Consider the following 20,235-nt stretch of genomic DNA (forward strand, 5'->3'; position numbering starts at 1 on the left):
ACCCATTCCTCCTCAATTCCACTAGTATCTTTCTCTATATCTATCAACACCTCTACCCTGTCCCCACCGGTCTCTCCTTCTCTGTCCCTTTCCTGTTCCCACCAACCTCACAAACTTCTCGCCCTGTGATTGTTCTCCTCAGTGCCCCTCAACCTATCCCCATCAGTCTCTCTTAATCCCCTTACCCTGTTCCCCACCAGTCTTATTAATCCTCTCACCCTATCCGTGCAAGTCTCTATCAATACTCCCATCAGTCTCTCTCAATCCTCCCTACCCTATCCCCACCAGTCTCTCTCATGCAGTTTTTTCACCTGTACCAACAAGTCTGTCTAAATCCCCCTGCCAGTTTCTGTCAATCCCCTACCCCATCACCACTATTCTCTCTTTCTCAATCCCCCATCCAGTCCCCACCGGTCTCCTTCTCACGTCTCTCTACTAGTGTCTCCTCCCACTTTGTCTCCACCAGCTTCAATTTCCCTACTAGTCTGTCTCTCAATTTAACCAAAAGTCTCTGTCAACCCCCTATCCTGTCCCCACCAGTCTCGATCTCGCTCAATTTGCCCATCCAGTCCTCGCCAGTCTCTCTCAATCCTCCCACTAGTCTCTCTCTATCTCCCTACTTGTACCAACCAATCTCTCTCTAGATCCCTCCACCCTGTTCCTACTAGTCTCTCTCTTGATCCACCCACCCTGTCCCTGCCAGTTTCTCTTTCTCTATTCCCACCTTGTGCCCGCCAGTCTCTCTTTTTATATTCCTACCCTGTTCCCACCAGTCTCTCACAATCCTACCAGTCTCTCTCAAGTCGCCCACCCAATCCTCATCAGTCTCTCTCTGTTCTCAGTTCCTCCTTGTGCCCACCATTCTTCTCTCTCCCTCAGCCTGCCCCTTTACCAGTCTCTCTATCCCATATCCTGTTCCCACCAGTCTCTCACAATCCTACCAGTCTCTCTCAAGTCGCCCACCCAATCCTCATCAGTCTCTCTCTGTTCTCAGTTCCTCCTTGTGCCCACCATTCTTCTCTCTCTCTCAGCCTGCCCCTTTACCTCTATCCCATATCCTGTTCCCACCAGTCTCTCAATCTTCTTGCTTAGTCCCCACCAGTTTTTTTCTCACTTCTCTCAACTAGTCTCCCAATCTGTCTTAATTTTCCCCAGTAGTCTCTCTCTTAATACCCCCTCCCACTAGTCTCTCTCTCAATCCCCTCCATAGAAACATCCTCTATCCCACATAAGAACAATGATGGAGGCTCAGGGGTTGAACAGAACAGCTTTCACCTTTCCCCTTGCCTACTTTATCTCCCCATCCTCTGCCCAGCACCAATATCCCCTGAAGCACTCTCTTTTTCCCTCTGCCCCCTTCCCAGCATCAGTATCCCCAACCCCCACTCACTCTGTTTATCCCTGACCCCAATTACCTCTCTTTCCCTCACCCTTCAGTACCCTCTCTGGCTCTCTCTTACACCCTCCACCATCACTCCTTATGGCTCTCACCCTCCCCTAGCACATCTCTGTTTCTCTCTCTCTCTCAAATCCTTCCCCTCTTCCAATGACCATTTCTGGCTTTCTCATCCCTCTATCCTCATCACACAGACACTGACCAAATCAATACCTGGGTAAATAGTATTTACCAATACTATTTATATTGCCAAATTATTTGCTTTTTTAGATTTTGAAAGGTGCCTAGAGCTGTGTATAGGTGGCACATAAATGTTATAAGTAAATACATTTCACAGTGTTTCTTCATTTTGGCCAAGTAGTTAGTAGTTCACACCTACTGCCCTGTAACACATGAAATTTCTCTTCACAAGGATTCCACAGTGTATTGGGTTTCCTGCAGGACTTTTTATCATTCTTCATTCTATGCCACCCCTCCATCAATGTGATCTGCCCTATCAACTTGATATAATTTATACCCTGGTATCAGTGTCCTATTGGTTATCTTCCTCTTACCATGTGTCTACAATCCATATAATATCTATATCCTTGTATAATGCCATATAGTCTAACTCACCAACCTTACTTTTCAGACTTCTAGCATTCACATACAGACCTTTTAAATTATGCTTTTTTTATTTTTACTTTCATTACTCTTTGTATTTCTTAGCAGATGATACAGGCAGTTTAGAGGAAATCACATCTGGATGCTCTTTGTCAATGTCCATCTGGCCTACAGGTCCTTCCATATCAAGTGGAACAGGGGTCCACGCTCAGCCTCCTCCAAATCGATCAAAATTTTGCATGGATGTTCTCTAGGGTCTCAAACAAAAAAGTCCTAAATTTTTCACCTGGCTCTCCACTGGATGGAGAGCTGGAGGCAGTTGAATGGTTGTCACCTCCGAGTACCATGCTCTGCTCAACCTAAAATGGCCATTTTGTCCAGGTGCTGCAGTCTGACACCACCTCTCAGAGGTCTGAAATTTGGTGGATTAGTACGAGTACTGGTGGAAAGTCCCAGTGCAAAGCTGGGAACATACCCTGAGCTTGCCTCCATTTTTCTGGGCCAGTAAAGTATGTGAAAAATGTTACAGAAAAAATATAAGGCCTACTTTGACTCCTCATTGTTGCTGACCTATACTTTGATTCAGGTCATAACTGGATCAGTAGTCACAGACCGTGATGTACATCTAGGATTTGCAAGAAAGGGTTTGCCTCCCCAACTCTGAGAAAGGAAAACAAACTTTGTAGAGTACAAAAAGAATAGATGCCTTAATCTTTTTCAATACTTTATTGATGCAGAGACGTTTCAAATCAAATGCCCGACTCAGGCCGAGTTTCGCAGCTTGTAGCCGCTGCCTCAGGGGCTACAATTAAACAATCAACATTCACCAAATGAATATCTCACAAAAAATATTATTAAGATCTCTTAAATATTAAAAAGAATCTTATATAAATTAATAAACATCCTTTTTAAACATTGCAAAGATCTAAAATTCAAACAGACTCAATTGTAATAATAAAAATTTTTTATATTAAGATCTCTTAAATATTAAAAAGAATTTTATAAAAATAAATAAACATCCTTTTTAAACATTGCAAAGATCTAAAATCAAACAATCAAATTAAAAGATGAAAAAATTAAATAATAAAACAGTGACATTAGATGATACTTTACCTCAAAACTTCAAATCACTGATACTGTATAATCCACTCTGATTAAACAATATGCCATCGATGAATAAACAACTAAAAGAGAAACAACCACTTATAAAACCATATATAAAATTTAAAAATGAATCAATTCTCTTATTCAATGTGATGAAAGACCTTAATTAAATATGCAAATCTCAAAAAATAAACCCAAATCGTCTTATTATGGAAAATGAAACAAATGTAAAAAATATATAGAAAAGATGATCTATACTGTAGCTAAAACACCACACCACATTATTTAATTGTGCATGACAGATATTACTAAAATTGACTGTATTATACATCTCCTTTTTAAGCAACAAATCATGAAATGGAATGACATTGATAGCATTAATAGCAATATTTAAACACTAGTATAAACTTGATGTAAAATCTGCATATCATTCACGATCAATGCCTGTCCTTATAATGCGACACAACCCAAACAAAAGAGTATTATTGATATCAGTAGCACTACTGGACCAGTGTTGTAAACTTATACCTCAATTGATGCCACAACCATTACCCATTTGTGATTAGCGATCCTCTTATATTATACTAAAAAAATTCATGCCGTTCTTCAAATGTAGTTATTTCAAACCGCATTTAAAATAACTACATTTGAAGAACGGCATGAATTGAATTTCAGAGATACAATTTTGGCGCTTAAAATCAAAAGATTGATTAAATGTGGCTTGTAATGATTATATTCAAAGATTAAATTTCAAAAATTTTTTTTAGTATAATATAAGAGGATCGCTAATCACAAATGGGTAATGGTTGTGGCATCAATTGAGGTATAAGTTTACAACACTGGTCCAGTAGTGCTACTGGTATCAATAATACTCTTTTGTTTGGGTTGTGTCGCATTATAAGGACAGGCATTGATCGTGAATGATATGCAGATTTTACATCAAGTTTATACTAGTGTTTAAATATTGCTATTAATGCTATCAATGTCATTCCATTTCATGATTTGTTGCTTAAAAAGGAGATGTATAATACAGTCAATTTTAGTAATATCTGTCATGCACAATTAAATAATGTGGTGTGGTGTTTTAGCTACAGTATAGATCATCTTTTCTATATATTTTTTACATTTGTTTCATTTTCCATAATAAGACGATTTGGGTTTATTTTTTGAGATTTGCATATTTAATTAAGGTCTTTCATCACATTGAATAAGAGAATTGATTCATTTTAAATTTTATATATGGTTTTATAAGTGGTCGTTTCTCTTTTAGTTGTTTATTCATCGATGGCATATTGTTTAATCAGAGTGGATTATACAGTATCAGTGATTTGAAGTTTTGAGGTAAAGTATCATCTAATGTCACTGTTTTATTATTTAATTTTTTCATCTTTTAATTTGATTGTTTGATTTTAGATCTTTGCAATGTTTAAAAAGGATGTTTATTTATTTTTATAAAATTCTTTTTAATATTTAAGAGATCTTAATATAAAAAATTTTTATTATTACAATTGAGTCTGTTTGAATTTTAGATCTTTGCAATGTTTAAAAAGGATGTTTATTAATTTATATAAGATTCTTTTTAATATTTAAGAGATCTTAATAATATTTTTGTGAGATATTCATTTGGTGAATGTTGATTGTTTAATTGTAGCCCCTGAGGCAGCGGCTACAAGCTGCGAAACTCGGCCTGAGTCGGGCATTTGATTTGAAACGTCTCTGCATCAATAAAGTATTGAAAAAGATTAAGGCATCTATTCTTTTTGTACTCACCTGACGGTATCATAGATCGCCTACCTCTTTGCTTTCTTTAAACAAACTTTGTAGTCCAAAGATTGAGGGACCGACAAGGAAAAACTGCAGAGGACACATATAGGCACATCTTAGGAGGCTACCATGAAGCCCAAGAGCTGCAGATACTCCTAACCTCTAGAAGCTCTCTGATCAAGAAATTTCTCTACGTGACACATAATTAGAACCACTAATGTTTCCTGAGTCGGATAGGTTTGTCCTGATTTAGCATCAAAAAGGCATTCCAGAAACTGGGAAGAAACATCTTGCTTTTGGCAAAGTCATTATCCTTCTAAACTTTCACAACTCTAAATTACCATTACCTTGCAAAGATTCTGTGAGCCATGGTGAGATCAAAATGGAAGTGCCCTAAACTGAAAGTGCTTTTTCAGAATGCAAAAAAAAGGAAACTATGAAGATCTTTCCAGATAGGTAAGAATAAGGAAGAGAGAAACTTGCCCTTCTGCATAGTCACTAATATGGCCTAGAGGGCTTCCATACTGAAATGAGAAATGTAAAGACTATTGTTTATCCCTTTCAAATCAAGGATGAGTCTGTAGGAACTATTCTTCTTTAGGGCTACAAAATAAATGGAATTCTGATCACGTCCCTGTGCTTCACAAGGAACTGGAATCACTGTTTGCTACTCCTGGAGGGCGACATGTATGGCGACCCAATATAGGTATCGGAAATTGAAGTGGCAAGAACTATGTTGCAACTGAGAAGATATCTGGGACCACTCCTGATAAAATTGCTGAAGGCGAACACCTATAAGCACCCCCAAGGAGGGAAACCACCATCCTTCATTGGGAGGAACCAGATGATTTACCTCTTGGCCTTATGGCCACTTGAAAAGACCAATTTCTTCTTCTTAAACCAAATAATTGGGAAGCTGACTGCTTCCCTAGGTCATTTAAAAGCTTGTTTAAGTCCTCGCCACAGAAACAGTTTCCCACTTGCTCAGAGGAAGCATCTGCCGCCCAGTGGCATAGCCACACTATCCTTCACGCTTTAACCAACGAGACTGCAGAGCTATAAGAGATCCCAATAAGATCATACACGGCATCCTCCAGGAACAGCAGCCCCAAAATCCAACCAAGCTGCCTCTCAGCTGCGGTACCCAGCACAAGCGCCCAAGTTGCACAAACATAAGAACATAAGAAATTGCCATACTGGGTCAGACCAAGGGTCCATCAAGCCCAGCATCCTGTCTCCAACAGTGGCCAATCCAGGCCATAAGAACCTGGCAATTATCCAAACACTAAGAAGATCCCATGCTACTGATGCAATTAATAGCAGTGGCTATTCCCTAAGTAAACTTGATTAATAGCCATTAATGGACTTCTCCTCCAAGAACTTATCCAATCCTTTTTTAAACCCAGGTACAGTAACTGCCCTAACCCCAGACAGTGATCTGCACCAATAAAGACGTGGATGAAATCCTGGTGATCTTTCAGGGCAGTGCCCCCTATTACCAGAAGAGTCGTTTCACAGCTTGGTGAAGCCTCAACACCTTTGAATCTAACTCCATTAGGCGCATACCTTGAACTTCTGAAGAGGAAAGGCTTTAGATGACCGGACCCGTACTGGAACCTGCAGAACTTGAAAAACTGATGTCCTAAGGGACATGACCATCTGAGAGAACAGAGATTTTTTTTATTTGACAAATAGACAGAAAACAGTCATTCTCACTCTCTGATTTCACCTGTCCTTCCTCTAAGGACTGACTAAATCCACATTATCTTTCAGGACAGAAAAAAATGGGGTATTCTCCCATAAACTCAAAACCTGGCTATTTCGCCAAGCTTTCCCATAATCGCTCCACTTTAGGAGATCTACATCTCAAGCCTACCTGGCAATATACGTAGCTAAACCCTCTTAATCATAACGGTTGTCTCTCTGTCCTTCTCCTTCTTCTATTCCCAAGTTTGAGCTCCTTGTTAAATGTAACTTTTTGCCTCTTCTGAATGTTTGACTGTTAAACGGTTGATAAGAATGTTTACCCCTAGTTCCATGTAAACCGATTTGATACGACATCTGTCATGAAGGTCGGCATATAAAAGAATTAAATAAATAAATAAGAGAGAGTCTCCTGCTTCAACTACCATTATGGATAATTAGGCTCTCATCTAGAAGCTGAAATGACCAGGACAGAGCCCTGACCCATGGCGATTCAGGCCCTCCAAAGAAAAACAAAACTTTGGGGAAGAAACCCCCTAGAGAAAAGGAGCAGGGGCCTGGCATAGCTTCAGCACAGGTTCCCCCCACAGAGGGGATCAGCACAACTCCTCAGCTCAGGAGGAGAAGTGGGTGGCAGTGATCCACAGGATATTTACAATATTTATTTATTTATTTAATAAATAAATAAATATTTACAATATGGCAACATCTTACAGCTCAGAGAAGCCCCTGCTTGTTGAAAGCAGATCCAACAACACCTGAAAGGTTAGAAGGGCCATGGTGAAAGCCCAACGAGTCAACTTTTTAGGCCTTATTAACAACTTTTAAAAAATGTAGCAATGAATCAGCTAAAAAGGTGTCCAAACCTTTGTACATCAATGTTGTATTACTTTCAATCTGTAAAAATCAGCAAAGTAATTTTGCATTAAAAACTGCAGAAAGAAGTAATGTGTAACTTTGTCTCATGCAGAGGTTGTGTCAGCTTCTGCTCACTTACAGGTCTATCCAGTAAGGTGCGGCCGCGTTTACCCCACTCCTAACCCACGTTAGCCCTTCCGGCGATCCACAACCCCCTTTAACCTACTCCTACCATGTCCTAAAATCCCCGGGCAACCCCTTCCGCACGCGGCATGTATATTGCATGCAAACGAGCGAATTAGCTATTCCCTACCATCCAGTAACGCGCGCCCCCGACTATCGCTATCTTTCCCTGCCGTTTTGCCCCGCGTTTAACCTGCTAACTTACCACCTACCCCTACCCCTGCGGTAGAGGCAGGGGTAAGGGTAGGCGGCAAACTTTCCCCCAGCCCCAGCTCTCCTGCCCTGGCTGTGTCCATGGGTGCTGGTCCCCGGGGCAGCCCCAGCCCTCTCCCCTCCTCCCAAAGCCCAAAAAAAAGTTGCAAAAAGTTCCTCTCCCCTCCTCCTGAGGCAGGCGCGAAAAGCAGCCTTGCTCTGGGAGGAGGGGGGAGGGGACTGGCAGTACGAAGCGACTTACTTTTGCAGCCCCCCATCCGGACATCAGCGAACGCGACCGCAGCTCCCCTCCCCTGCCTCCAGCTGCTCAGGAAGATGGACGTCACGTCTTGAGCAGCCAATTGCACGCACAGGGGCCGCTTTCCCCCGTGCAGGCGTTCATCTTTGCCGGGAGGCAGGGGAGGGGAGCCGCGATCCATTTCTGCTGATGGCCGCTCAAGACGTGACGTCCATCTTCCTGAGCAGCTGGAGGCAGGAGAGGGGAGCCGCGGTCGCGTTCGCTGATGTCCGGATGGGGGGCTGCAAAAGTAAGTCGCTTCGTCGCTTCGTACTGCCAGTCCCCTCCCCCCTCCTCCCGGAGCAAGGCTGCTTTTCGCGCCTGCCTTGGGAGGAGGGGAGAGGGGACTGGCCATCCCGAGCGTAGGATTGCCCGTCTTCTCTCCCCTCTCTCTCTTGCAACTTTTTTTTTTTTTTTTTAATTTTTTTGCTTTTTGCGCTTTTGTTGCTTCGGGAGGAGGGGAGAGAGGCTGACAATCCTGAGCGTCGGAGAACTGTCCACTTCCTGGTACCTGTCATTTCAAATGACACTTGAAATGACAGATACCAGCGCGTCCGTGAAGCATTAGGCCCGCGCAACCCGTTTTACAGTATAGAGCGCTATAGCGCTCTATACTGTAAAATGGGATCCGCGGGCCTAACGCTTCACGGACACTTCTAAGACGCAGCTTGCATTAGCGAGCTATTTACATACAGGATCGAGCGGTAGGCGAGCTGCACTGTGCGTGCGGCAACCGCGGGTGCGCCGGGCACTAACACAGCTCTTCCTACCGCTCGGTACTGGATTGACCTGTTAGACATTTATTTAAACATTTGAACAGGGGTGCCTAAAGCTTTTGCATACAACTGTATAATATTGTCTCATAACCTTGAAAACAGAAACACAGTTTTCAATTCAATACCTTTAATCAGTGTGCCTCTCTCCTTCTCCATAACTCCAAGCTATGCTTCGCTCTCCACCACCTCTCCAAAATATAACCTCCTCCCCAGGACACCAACCCGCCCCCTCCCCCACTCAAGGTCTCCAGGTTCTCTCTCTGCTCCCTTCAAAACCAAATGCTCTCCTCTTCCCATCATGACCTCTCTCATTCACCCAACCCAAGATCCCAATGTCCTCGTCCGATTCCAAGTTCTCCCTTTTCCCTACAACTCCAGCCTTTACCTCTTGCTTCAATGACAACAGCACGTCCTCTCTCTTTTCCCATCTACTGATCTCAGCCTCTCAATATTGCTCCGCATTTCTCTTTTCTCCCTAACCCCAATCTGTTTCTCAAACTTGATGAAGATCCCAGTCCATCTCCCCTGCCACTGACCTCCAGCTTCCCCCTCTTTCCTCGCTGACTTTACTTTCTACCTCCATACCCCTCCTGTCAGTGATCCCAGTTCCTTTCCTCCCTCTGGATTGATCCTAGCCTTGCCTTTTGTGCAATCTGATGACGATACGGAGCAAGCCTCACCTTTCCCTTCTCTGGCCCGACTGAGTGGTGACTGCTTGCACTCTCCTCCCTCTCCAGCCATCCCTCATGTGCCTCCATCCCTATTTCACTCATACGAGCTGCACTTTTTTCCTTCTGTGATCCAGGTGGGATATAATTGCCTTCTTCCTTGCTCTGATTCGTCTGGCTATGCCCGCTGCCCTGACGAAGTCTGGTTGCCTCTGTCTCTCCTTTTGGAGCCTGAGAAGATCCAGCTGTGGGTCTCATTGGCTGGTGACGGTTGACAGACACAAAGTGAAAATCCTCCTCCTCCTCGTTCAACACATATCCTGGGAGGTTCATTCTGCGAAATTCCTGGGACCAAAAGAGTATATTTAGGACAGAGAACCAAGGATTCTCCCCTTGCAGCAAACCATAGACAGAACACCTGATGATGCAAGGGAAAATAACTACATCTCCCCCAAATGCATTAAAATAACAGGGCAGACTTTTTTTTCCTAAGTCAGCCCCATTATTTATTACCATATGATTGCCTATTCATAACCTGCTTTGCATGCATTAGGAAATGTTATGCATGCAAATGTTTGCCAAGCAGCTTATTTTGATAGGGGGAGGAAATCTTCTGCTCTATTGCATGTCAGTGCTGCGATATGGTGATAACACACGATGTAAAACATTTAACGTACATTACATGCTTTTTAACTCATGATAATGTCTTATCGTGGCTTAGGAGATCTAGACCTAACTTAGCTGAACATTAGCCGGTTTGCTGACTCTACCCCACCCCTACCTGGGAAACCTTTTAGCCAGATAAGTACCGACCACCAAGCATGGCCAAATATCCAAATGGCACCATTTGTCAGGCTTAGTCATGTTGAAGTCCATGAAGATAGCTGCTGGTGTAGCCAGTTTGTCTGCGGGCTGGATATCTGGGCAACGGCCATGCCAGCATTGCTGACTATTTATATTATTACAGAGCCTTGGGCTTACATATGGGAAAGGTGAGTGATGGAGGGAACTAAGTGGCGACCTTGTTATTTGTTTGTTTGTTTCTATTCCTTCTCCAAAGATGGTAGAGTACGAAGGAGGAAGACAAAAACATCCTGGCTAAGAAGAAATCTTGCAGGTGATCACATCCTGTAGCCAGCATCTGGGATGTATCCTTAGCACTGTGACGAGGATAACTGGGCCGATTACATGGAGCACGTGGTCACATTTATTATGTTACTAAATTATGTTCGGCCTCCACACCCTGAAAATGCTGTGCTTCAAATGCACAAAAAGACAAGCACCAAAAAGTCCAATAAAGCTCCTGCGCCACTGCTCTAGGGGTCAGCTCCATCCTGCGAGCGCAGCTCTATGGAAGGAAGGAGAGAAGACTGCTCTTGATGCATTTTTAGTGAGCGTAGAGGTTGGGAGCTGGACACAAATATCAGCTGATGTCTGTGGGCTCAGCCTATGTACATCATTTCTCGCCTTTTTGCTGCCATTTAAATGCAGGTTTCTTTTGAATTTGATGACACTGGTTCATTTGTCATCTATTTCTATAGCCCAGGTATCCACATCTATGGCTTGGGTGAGCTCTTAAGATGTTTTCACTCAAAGCTGTTAGATCAGGAATTTTCATCTCCAATCCTCAAAGGTTGCTACCAGAATTCCTATTCAGAGTACTCAAAATATACAAATTATCAATTGGAGAAATTACTATTTACCTGGTAATTTCGTTTTCCTTAGTGTAGACAGATGGACTCAGGACCAGTGGGTTTATGCTCCCCTGCCAGCAGATGGAGACGGAGCAAACTGACGTCACAGTATATATATAACCTTGCAGTGACCCCAGCCTGTCAGTATTCTCTTCAAAAATAACCATGGACAGACTAGCAAAAACCTGATTAAAAACTGTCAACCACAACTGTACTCAACCAACAAGAAACATCAAACTCAAGTATGAATGTAGGTACCCCGCTCTAAGGACTGGATGAACTCTTACCAATAATCCCCTGGGACCTGGAGCCCCACAGGAGGACCATTGAACAATCATTTGGCAGGAGAGGGCGGTAAGCTGAGTCCATCTGTCTATACTAAGGAAAACATAATTATCAGGTAAGTAGTAATTTCTCCATATCCAAGCATGTAGGACAGATGGACTCAGGACCAATGGGATCTACCAAAGCTACGCCCAAATAGGGTGGGAGGCTGCCAGCGGTCCAGTCAACATTGCACGTACAAAGGCTGCGTCCTCCCAGGCCTGCAGATGATAAAACCTTGGAAAAGTATGTAAGGAGGACCACGTCACAGCTCACCAAATGTCGATGGGAGACAACTGCCTGAGCCTTAGTGGAACGAGCCTTAACCTGAGTAGGCAACGGCTTTTCAGCATCCACAAACATGGCCGTGACTACCTCCTTAATCCAGTGAGCTATAGTAACCCGCAAAGCTTGTCTGCCCTGCTAAACAGGTGATCCGTCATTCAGAAAGGTTCAGAAACCTCCAGATATTGCACGACTCGTCTCTTAATATCCAAGGGACACAGGAGGTGATACTCTTCCGGTTCCCTGGCCTTATCCAGGGATGGCAAAGAAATGGACTGATTCAAATGAAATTTCAAGACCACTTTGGGCAAGAAGGATGGAACAGCATGCAGCTGTAACGCCCCTGGAGTCACCCGAAGGAACAGCTCCCGGCAAGGCAAGGCCATGCCTGCAGCTTGGAAATTCATTTAGCAGAACAGATAGCCACCAGAATCACTGTCTTCAAGGTCAATAACCACAAGGAAAGGCTACACAGTGGTCAAAACGTAGGGCCCGCCAAGAATTCCAACACCAAATTAAGACTCCACAATAGAACTGGTAACCTCAAGGGAGGCCGAAGATGCTTCAACCCTCCTTCAAAAAACAGGCCACATCAGGATGAAACAATAAGGAATCACATTCACCGGACCCCTGCAACAGGCAAGAGCCGCAACCTGTACCTTCAAGGAATTAAGGGTCAATCTTTTATTTAACCCATCCTGCAAAAACTCCAGAATGAGCAGGATGTTAACCAAACGAGGAGGAACACCTCGATCCTCACACCAGGCCTCAAACACTCTCAAACCCACACATATGCCAAGGAAGTGGAGAACTTCCGAGCGCGGAGCAAAGTAGCAATCACCGCAGAAGAATATCCACACATCAACAAGCAAGCCCTCTCAAGGGCCAAACCGTAAGACCAAACAGAGTCAGATCTTCGTGAAGGACAGGTCCCTGCTGCAACAGATTCTTGCACAGCAGAAGAAGGGGGGGGGGGGGGCGGGTCTCCCTCAAAGTCTTTGCAGATCTGCATAATACGGTCACTGGAGCCAATCTGGTGCCACCAGGAATACCATCCCCCTGCGGCCTTTGATCCTATGACTATCCTGCCCAACAAGGGCCAAAGAGGGAAGGCATAAAACAACTTGTCTTCCGGCCAGAACCATCTATGCCCAAGGACCATGGATCTTTCCTGTGACTGAAGAATCGAGGAACCTTCACATTGTGAGAAGTCGCCAGCAGGTCTAAGAACGGAAGGCCCCAGCGATCCACTATCAGGTGAAATGCCTGGTCCGACATTCTCCTGGGTCTAGACTCTCCCTGCTGAGAAAATCTGCTCTTACATTGTCTGTTCCTGCAATGTGAGAGGCCAAGATCATCTGTAGTTGTCCTTCCGCCCATTGCATAAGTTGGTCTATTTCTTACGACACTTGCTGGCTCTTGGGTCCTCCCTGTCGATTGATGTAGGTCACCATCGTTGCATTGTCTGACATCAATCGAACCGCTTGACCTTGCAGTCTGGCTGAATTGTAAGCATGCCAACCAGATCACACGGGCTTCCAAGCTATTGATGTTCTAGAGGGATTCTTCAGTTGGGATTTCCCCAACCCTGGAGACTCACATTTGTCTTGAGTATCAACCATTTCAGGGGGGGGTCAAGAAAACACCCTTTCTCGAATGAGTTTCCTGCAACCACCACTGGAGGCGAGAGCAGATTTCCATCGGCAAGTGGAGTTGATCCAAATAGTCCTGAGTCTGTGGGTTTCAACAAGAAAGCAGTGAACGCTGAAGAGGATTCATATGCGCCCTTGCCCACGGCACCACTTCCAGGGTTGCTGTAATCAAACAGAGTACCTGTAAATAGGACCACACTGTCGGGAGTATAGTGCCCACCAACTGACGCACCTGTACATTAATTTCTGAATCCGAACTTCTGGCAGAAGTCTTGTCCTGCCTCATGTTGAATTGAACACCCGGATACTCGACTGAGATGGCTAAAGACTGCTCTTGGCCAGGTTCACTACCCAACCGAGCTCCTGCAATAAGGAGATTACCTTGCAGGTCACCAGGCAGCTCTCTTCCTGAGACTTGGCTCGAATCAGCCAGATATCCAAATAGGGATGCACCAGGATCCCATCTCGTTTCAATACACTGCTACTACCACCATAACATTGGAAAATGTTCTGGGAGCGGTGGCTAGAACAAAAGGCAGCGCTCGAAACGGATAATGGTGCCCTAACACCGCAAAGCACAGAAAACATCGGTGCTCCAAAAAGGAAATATGAAGGTAGGCCTCAGACAGATCCAGGGAGGTCAGAAATTCTCCCAACTGCACAGCCATTATCACTGAGCGTAAGGCTTCCATGCAAAAATGAGTCACCCTCAAATGACGGTTGACACTTTTGAGATCCAGGATGGGAGAAAACGAGCCCTCCTTCTTGGGCACAACAAAATAAATGGAATATCGCCCCATACTTTCTTGATACGTAGGCACTGGAACCACAGCCCTCAGCTGGAGGAGTCTTAAAAGCAAAGATTCCACTGCCTGGTTCTTCTGCGGGGAGTGGCAAGGAGACACCATGAACACGTCCCAATACTGCAAAATTCTTGCACATATCCTTCTCATATCACCTCCAGGACCCACTGATCCAATGTAATCTTGACTCACCTTTGATAAAAGAGAGAGAGGTGTCCCCCTATGTCTTGTATTTGAAGGTGGGTCAACAAACCTTCATTGGGAAGCTCGGGAGGATAGCCGCCCGAGCCCGCTGTTCTCTTGGCTGTCTGAGATGAAAGGACTGAGACCTACCAAAAGGCCGACTCCTCTGAAAGGTTGACAGCGCTTGGAACCTCGGAGACAACACCTCATACCAAAGGGGTGCTACAACTGCTTCTTATCCTCCGGCAACCGAGGGACCGGAGATTCGCCCCACTTACTGGCCAATTTCTCCAACTCGCTCCCAAACAAGCATTTAAAAGGCATTTTAGTAAGATTAGTTTTGGAGTCTGCGTCAGCTGACCAATTTTGCAACCATAGTTGACGCCTGGCCGCTACCACCGAAGCCACTCCTCTGGCCGAGGTACGGACCAAATTGCAGCCCGCATCAGCTAAAAAGGCAATAGTGGGTTCCATAACCTCTCTGTAATTCAGTCCAGAATCATCAACATCTTGAGAGAGAAGCAGACAAGATCATGCCACTAGGGTGCAAAGAGAAGCTATCTATAAAGTCATTGCCACTGCTTCAAAGGCTTGCTTAAGGATAGCCTCAATCCTCCTATCATGCACATCCTTCAAGGCTGCTCCTCCCTCCACGGGGATAGTCATCCGCTTAGAGATAGCACAGACCAGTGCACCCATTTTGGGAAAACGCAAACGTCTCTCACCACTGGATTCAGGGGTACAGGCCTTCCAATGTCTGACCTCCTTTGAAAGTTGCCTCTGGAGCGCCCCATTCAAGATCAATCAATTCCTGAATGGCGTCCATAACAGGGGAAAAAAAAGAGGCTTTATGCAAGGAAATCAAAATTGGATTTTTCTTCAGTTCAGACATGGATTCTGCACCAGGAACACCCAGCATCTTTAAGGTCTGGGAAATCAAGGCCGGCAGTTCATCTCCATGAAAAAACTACAACATGGTCAGATACGGTTCCAGTCCAAAGGCATTTCCCCATCTTCCAGGGAATCAGGATCTTCCTTATTATCAGCGCCATCCGGGTTCCAATCGGGATTACCTGCAGGGAACAAAGGCTGTTCTGGCGCTTAAACATAGGACCGGAAGAGGGAGAGGCCACCGGCTGAGGGTTCGACCTGACAGGAGTGGGTGAAGCTGAGGACTACACCTGAAGAAAGGATCACAAACCTTGAAAAAAACTCCACCCAAGAAAAGACAGCCGGATCCAGGCCAAACCCAGAAGGAACTGGAGCGTGGCCCATTGAACTGCTATCTCCTGCAGAGGACGTTCCAAGATCTGGCGTACCTCCAGACACATCCTTAACCAGATGATCATCAGACAGAGGATCCAGGCTTAGAGAAATCAGAGGAAGACAACGCTCACTGAGCCTCTAAACAACACTGACACATGCTAGAGAAAACGTCAGGCTGAGATGTCCGCATATGACAGGCAACAGAGAGAAAGGCACTTAGGTTTCCTGCCCATCGGCACCATCAGTGCACAGGGGATGGAGAATGTGCATCCAGCCAGCTTGCACTGAAAACATTTCAAGCACACATAGAAACTGTGTGCCAAAGCCTGGGCGCTCTGCCAATGCTTAAATATTTCTGTGCGCAATATTGTGCACACACCGACGTCCTGTAGAGAGCAGTAAACACAGACAAAAGCGTGCAAAATGCCATCCCGGCCTGGCACACGGGGCCTAGCCCACTGGGGCCACTCAACCCACCAGGCTGCCCAGTTCCCCTAGCCCCCATGGGAGCGGGAACAAATATCCGAAAGGCGTGACCAGCACGGAGACTGGAAGAAATCCTGCAAACCCCTCTATACTGACTCTGCTTTTCCGAATTTCTTAATTTCTTTTTTTTTAAACTTACCAGAGGTCAGCCCTTACTGGCTAAGTACAGAGAGTCTCCGGCTGCGGGGGGAGAGGGCATCTGCCGTCACCGCCTCGCTCAGCCTCCTGCACTCACTGCCTTTAAGCTGTACAAGCAGCTAAGTCCACGTCAGGAAACTCAGCTACCGGACCAAGGCACCCACCTGAGGGACCACGGAAATCACCTCAGGAATGCTCAACTGGGGGAGGGACCATCTGTTATCACTGCAGGAGAGCAGGGCTTTCCTTATTCCATTTTAAATTCTCTTTTCAAAATCTGAAGCAATATCCCCATAGGGAGATGCATGTCCACCATCTGTTGGAGACGGAGAATACTGGCAGGGGTACATATACCGTGATGTCATCTTGCTCCGTCTCCATCTGCTGGCAGGGGAGCATAAATCCGCTGGTCCTGAGTCCATCTGTCTACATGCTAGGAAAATGCTGATGGGGACTTGCTTTAATATTCTGCCTCCACCTTCAGCACGTACTGCTGGGGGCTCGTGTTCTTGTCCTGCCTCCCCTCGGCACGTACTGCTGGGGGCTCGTGTTCCTGTCCTGCCTCCCCTCGGCACGTACTGCTGGGGGCTCGTGTTCCTGTCCTGCCTCCCCTCGGCACGTGCTGCTGGGGGCTCGTGTTCCTGTCCTGCCTCCCCTCGGCACGTGCTGCTGGGGGCTCGTGTTCCTGTCCTGCCTCCCCTCGGCACGTACTGCTGGGGGCTCGTGTTCCTGTCCTGCCACCCCTCGGCACGTACTGCTGGGGGCTCGTGTTCCTGTCCTGCCTCTCCTCGGCACGTACTGCTGGGGACTCGTGTTACTATCCTGCCTCCCCTCGGCACGTACTGCTGGGGGCTCGTGTTACTATCCTGCCTCCCCTCGGCACGTACTGCTGGGGGCTCGTGTTCCTGTCCTGCCTCCCCTCGGCACGTACTGCTGGGGGCTCGTGTTCCTGTCCTGCCTCCCCTCGGCACGTGCTGCTGGGGGCTCGTGTTCCTGTCCTGCCTCCCCTCGGCACGTGCTGCTGGGGGCTCGTGTTCCTGTCCTGCCTCCCCTCGGCACGTGCTGCTGGGGGCTCGTGTTCCTGTCCTGCCTCCCCTCGGCACGTGCTGCTGGGGGCTCGTGTTCCTGTCCTGCCTCCCCTCGGCACGTGCTGCTGGGGGCTCGTGTTCCTGTCCTGCCTCCCCTCGGCACGTGCTGCTGGGGGCTCGTGTTCCTGTCCTGCCTCCCCTCGGCACGTGCTGCTGGGGGCTCGTGTTCCTGTCCTGCCTCCCCTCGGCACGTGCTGCTGGGGGCTCGTGTTCCTGTCCTGCCTCCCCTCGGCACGTGCTGCTGGGGGCTCGTGTTCCTGTCCTGCCTCCCCTCGGCACGTACTGCTGGGGGCTCGTGTTCCTGTCCTGCCTCCCCTCGGCACGTACTGCTGGGGGCTCGTGTTCCTGTCCTGCCTCTCCTCGGCACACGCTGCTGGGGGCTCGTGTTCCTGTCCTGCCTCCCCTCGGCACGTACTGCTGGGGGCTCGTGTTCCTGTCCTGCCTCCCCTCGGCACGTACTGCTGGGGGCTCGTGTTCCTGTCCTGCCTCCCCTCGGCACGTACTGCTGGGGGCTCGTGTTCCTGTCCTGCCTCCCCTCGGCATGTACTGCTGGGGGCTCGTGTTCCTGTCCTGCCTCCCCTCGGCATGTACTGCTGGGGGCTCGTGTTACTATACTGAATCTAGGAATAGGAGAGATTCCCTTTATCACAACAGAGCTTTCTGTCTGCCTCAGATTATCTCCAAAGAGCTACACAAGTACTAGGAATATTTAGCTACACAGCTCTCTTAATAGGCCTTCAGTGGATGCAAAGTCTCGCTGCAGACCCTGAGCTCACATTTCCACTTTGGGAATCTAGACTAAGGTTAGATTCTTCCTAATTTAAAAACCCAAAATGTTACCTCCTTAAACTTCTCAAGGGAATGCTCAGGCCCAAAGACGAAATGCAGCAGGACCAGCTCACTATGGCAGCTGGGCCGGTCCCGAGAGTCATACACATGGTTTGCTACCTTGCGCAGTATGGCAGCAGTAATAAACTGTGATTGACGAAGAGCTGAAACAATTTCATCTTCCAAAAGCCATCGAATCTAGGGGCAGAAGAACAGAGACAAATAAGACCATAAGATAAGTATCCCCAGAACTAACTGTGAAAGGAGGCCTTAATACACAGAGAGACGGTCATGCAAGAATGAAGGGGCTGTACCACAGACATACTCAAAGAAGGAGGGAGGCCCGAATGAAGAACAATAAGAGGAAGTGACAGCCAGGAGGCCTTAATACACAGAGAGACGGTCATGCATGAATGAAGGGGCTGTACCACAGACATACTCAAAGAAGGAGGGAGGCCCGAATGAAGAACAATAAGAGGAAGTGACAGCCAGGAGGCCTTAATACACAGAGAGACGGTCATGCATGAATGAAGGGGCTGTACCACAGACGTACTCAAAGAAGGAGGGAGGCCCGAATGAAGAACAATAAGAGGAAGTGACAGCCAGGAGGCCTTAATACACAGAGAGACGGTCATGCATGAATGAAGGGGCTGTACCACAGACATACTCAAAGAAGGAGGGAGGCCCGAATGAAGAACAATAAGAGGAAGTGACAGCCAGGAGGCCTTAATACACAGAGAGACGGTCATGCATGAATGAAGGGGCTGTACCACAGACGTACTCAAAGAAGGAGGGAGGCCCGAATAAAGAACAATAAGAGGAAGTGACAGCCAGGAGGCCTTAATACACAGAGAGACGGTCATGCATGAATGAAGGGGCTGTACCACAGACGTACTCAAAGAAGGAGGGAGGCCCGAATGAAGAACAATAAGAGGAAGTGACAGCCAGGAGGCCTTAATACACAGAGAGACAGTCATGCATGAATGAAGGGGCTGTACCACAGACATACTCAAAGAAGGAGGGAGGCCCGAATGAAGAACAATAAGAGGAAGTGACAGCCAGGAGGCCTTAATACACAGAGAGACGGTCATGCATGAATGAAGGGGCTGTACCACAGACGTACTGAAAGAAGGAGGGACGCCCGAATGAAGAACAATAAGAGGAAGTGACAGCCGAACGAGCAGAACAATACTCCGTCATGCCCAAATGAGGGGGACTCTACCACAGTTTGTCTGAACAATTAACTTGCTGCTAAGGTTTGTTTTATATCTTCACTTCATCTTCTGCTTTGTAATTTTACAGGATTTGTCTATGCTGTACCGTGCCTTCAGCTTATGAAAAGGCGTCACAGAGGGGACTGATCCAGTCAGGCCCAAACAATGAGGCGGACTGTATTTAGTTTACTTATTTATTTAGTTGATTTCTATTCTGCTTTTCAGGCACTTTCAAAGTGGATTACATTCAGGTACTGAAGGTATTTCCCTGTCCTCAGAGGGCTCACAATCTAAGTTTGTACCTGAGGCAATGGAGGGTGAAGTAACTCACCCAAGGTCACAAGGGGCAGCAGTGGGATATGAACCCTGGCTTGTAGGCCCCCCTGCTCCTCCGCTCCAATGTACTGCAATGATGCCCAAGGAATGAAAGAGGTCATACCGCAGGGGCACCAAAACAAGTGGGATCCTACTACAGTCACGCCAAACAAGAGGATCCATAGAGAATGGAGGACGCCATATTGTAACAATGTCCGCGGGGTTTGGGGAAGACTGTTTCGAAATTATGGTTGCTGTAAAGTATGTCTTAACTGCTGCCATGACTGACTTAACATGTGCGACCTTGCTAACCATTATGTCCTTACCTCGGTCATGGTAATTTCGATCGCCTGTCTGTGTACAGTGGGGAGCATGGACAGAGCCGAATGCCTGAAAGAGAGAGAAGAAATGAG

At 46.6% G+C, this 20,235-nt stretch overlaps 1 protein-coding gene across 4 annotated transcripts in view; it reads right to left on the reverse strand.

Annotated features, from left to right (window-relative positions):
- SZT2 (SZT2 subunit of KICSTOR complex) overlaps positions 1 to 20,235 on the reverse strand; it is a 446,100-nt gene that overhangs the window by 245,676 nt on the left and 180,189 nt on the right. For all 4 annotated transcript variants that reach the window (XM_029618788.1, XM_029618789.1, XM_029618790.1 and 1 more), the window contains exons 35-37: positions 20,149 to 20,212; positions 18,306 to 18,491; positions 9,559 to 9,891 (exon numbers count right to left, since the gene is read on the reverse strand). In XM_029618788.1, the coding sequence (XP_029474648.1) occupies positions 9,559 to 9,891; positions 18,306 to 18,491; positions 20,149 to 20,212 (583 nt within the window). The remainder of the gene's footprint in view (positions 1 to 9,558; positions 9,892 to 18,305; positions 18,492 to 20,148; positions 20,213 to 20,235) is intronic.

The sequence above is a fragment of the Rhinatrema bivittatum genome, chromosome 10, assembly GCF_901001135.1.
Source record: "Rhinatrema bivittatum chromosome 10, aRhiBiv1.1, whole genome shotgun sequence".
Lineage (NCBI taxonomy): Eukaryota > Metazoa > Chordata > Amphibia > Gymnophiona > Rhinatrematidae > Rhinatrema > Rhinatrema bivittatum.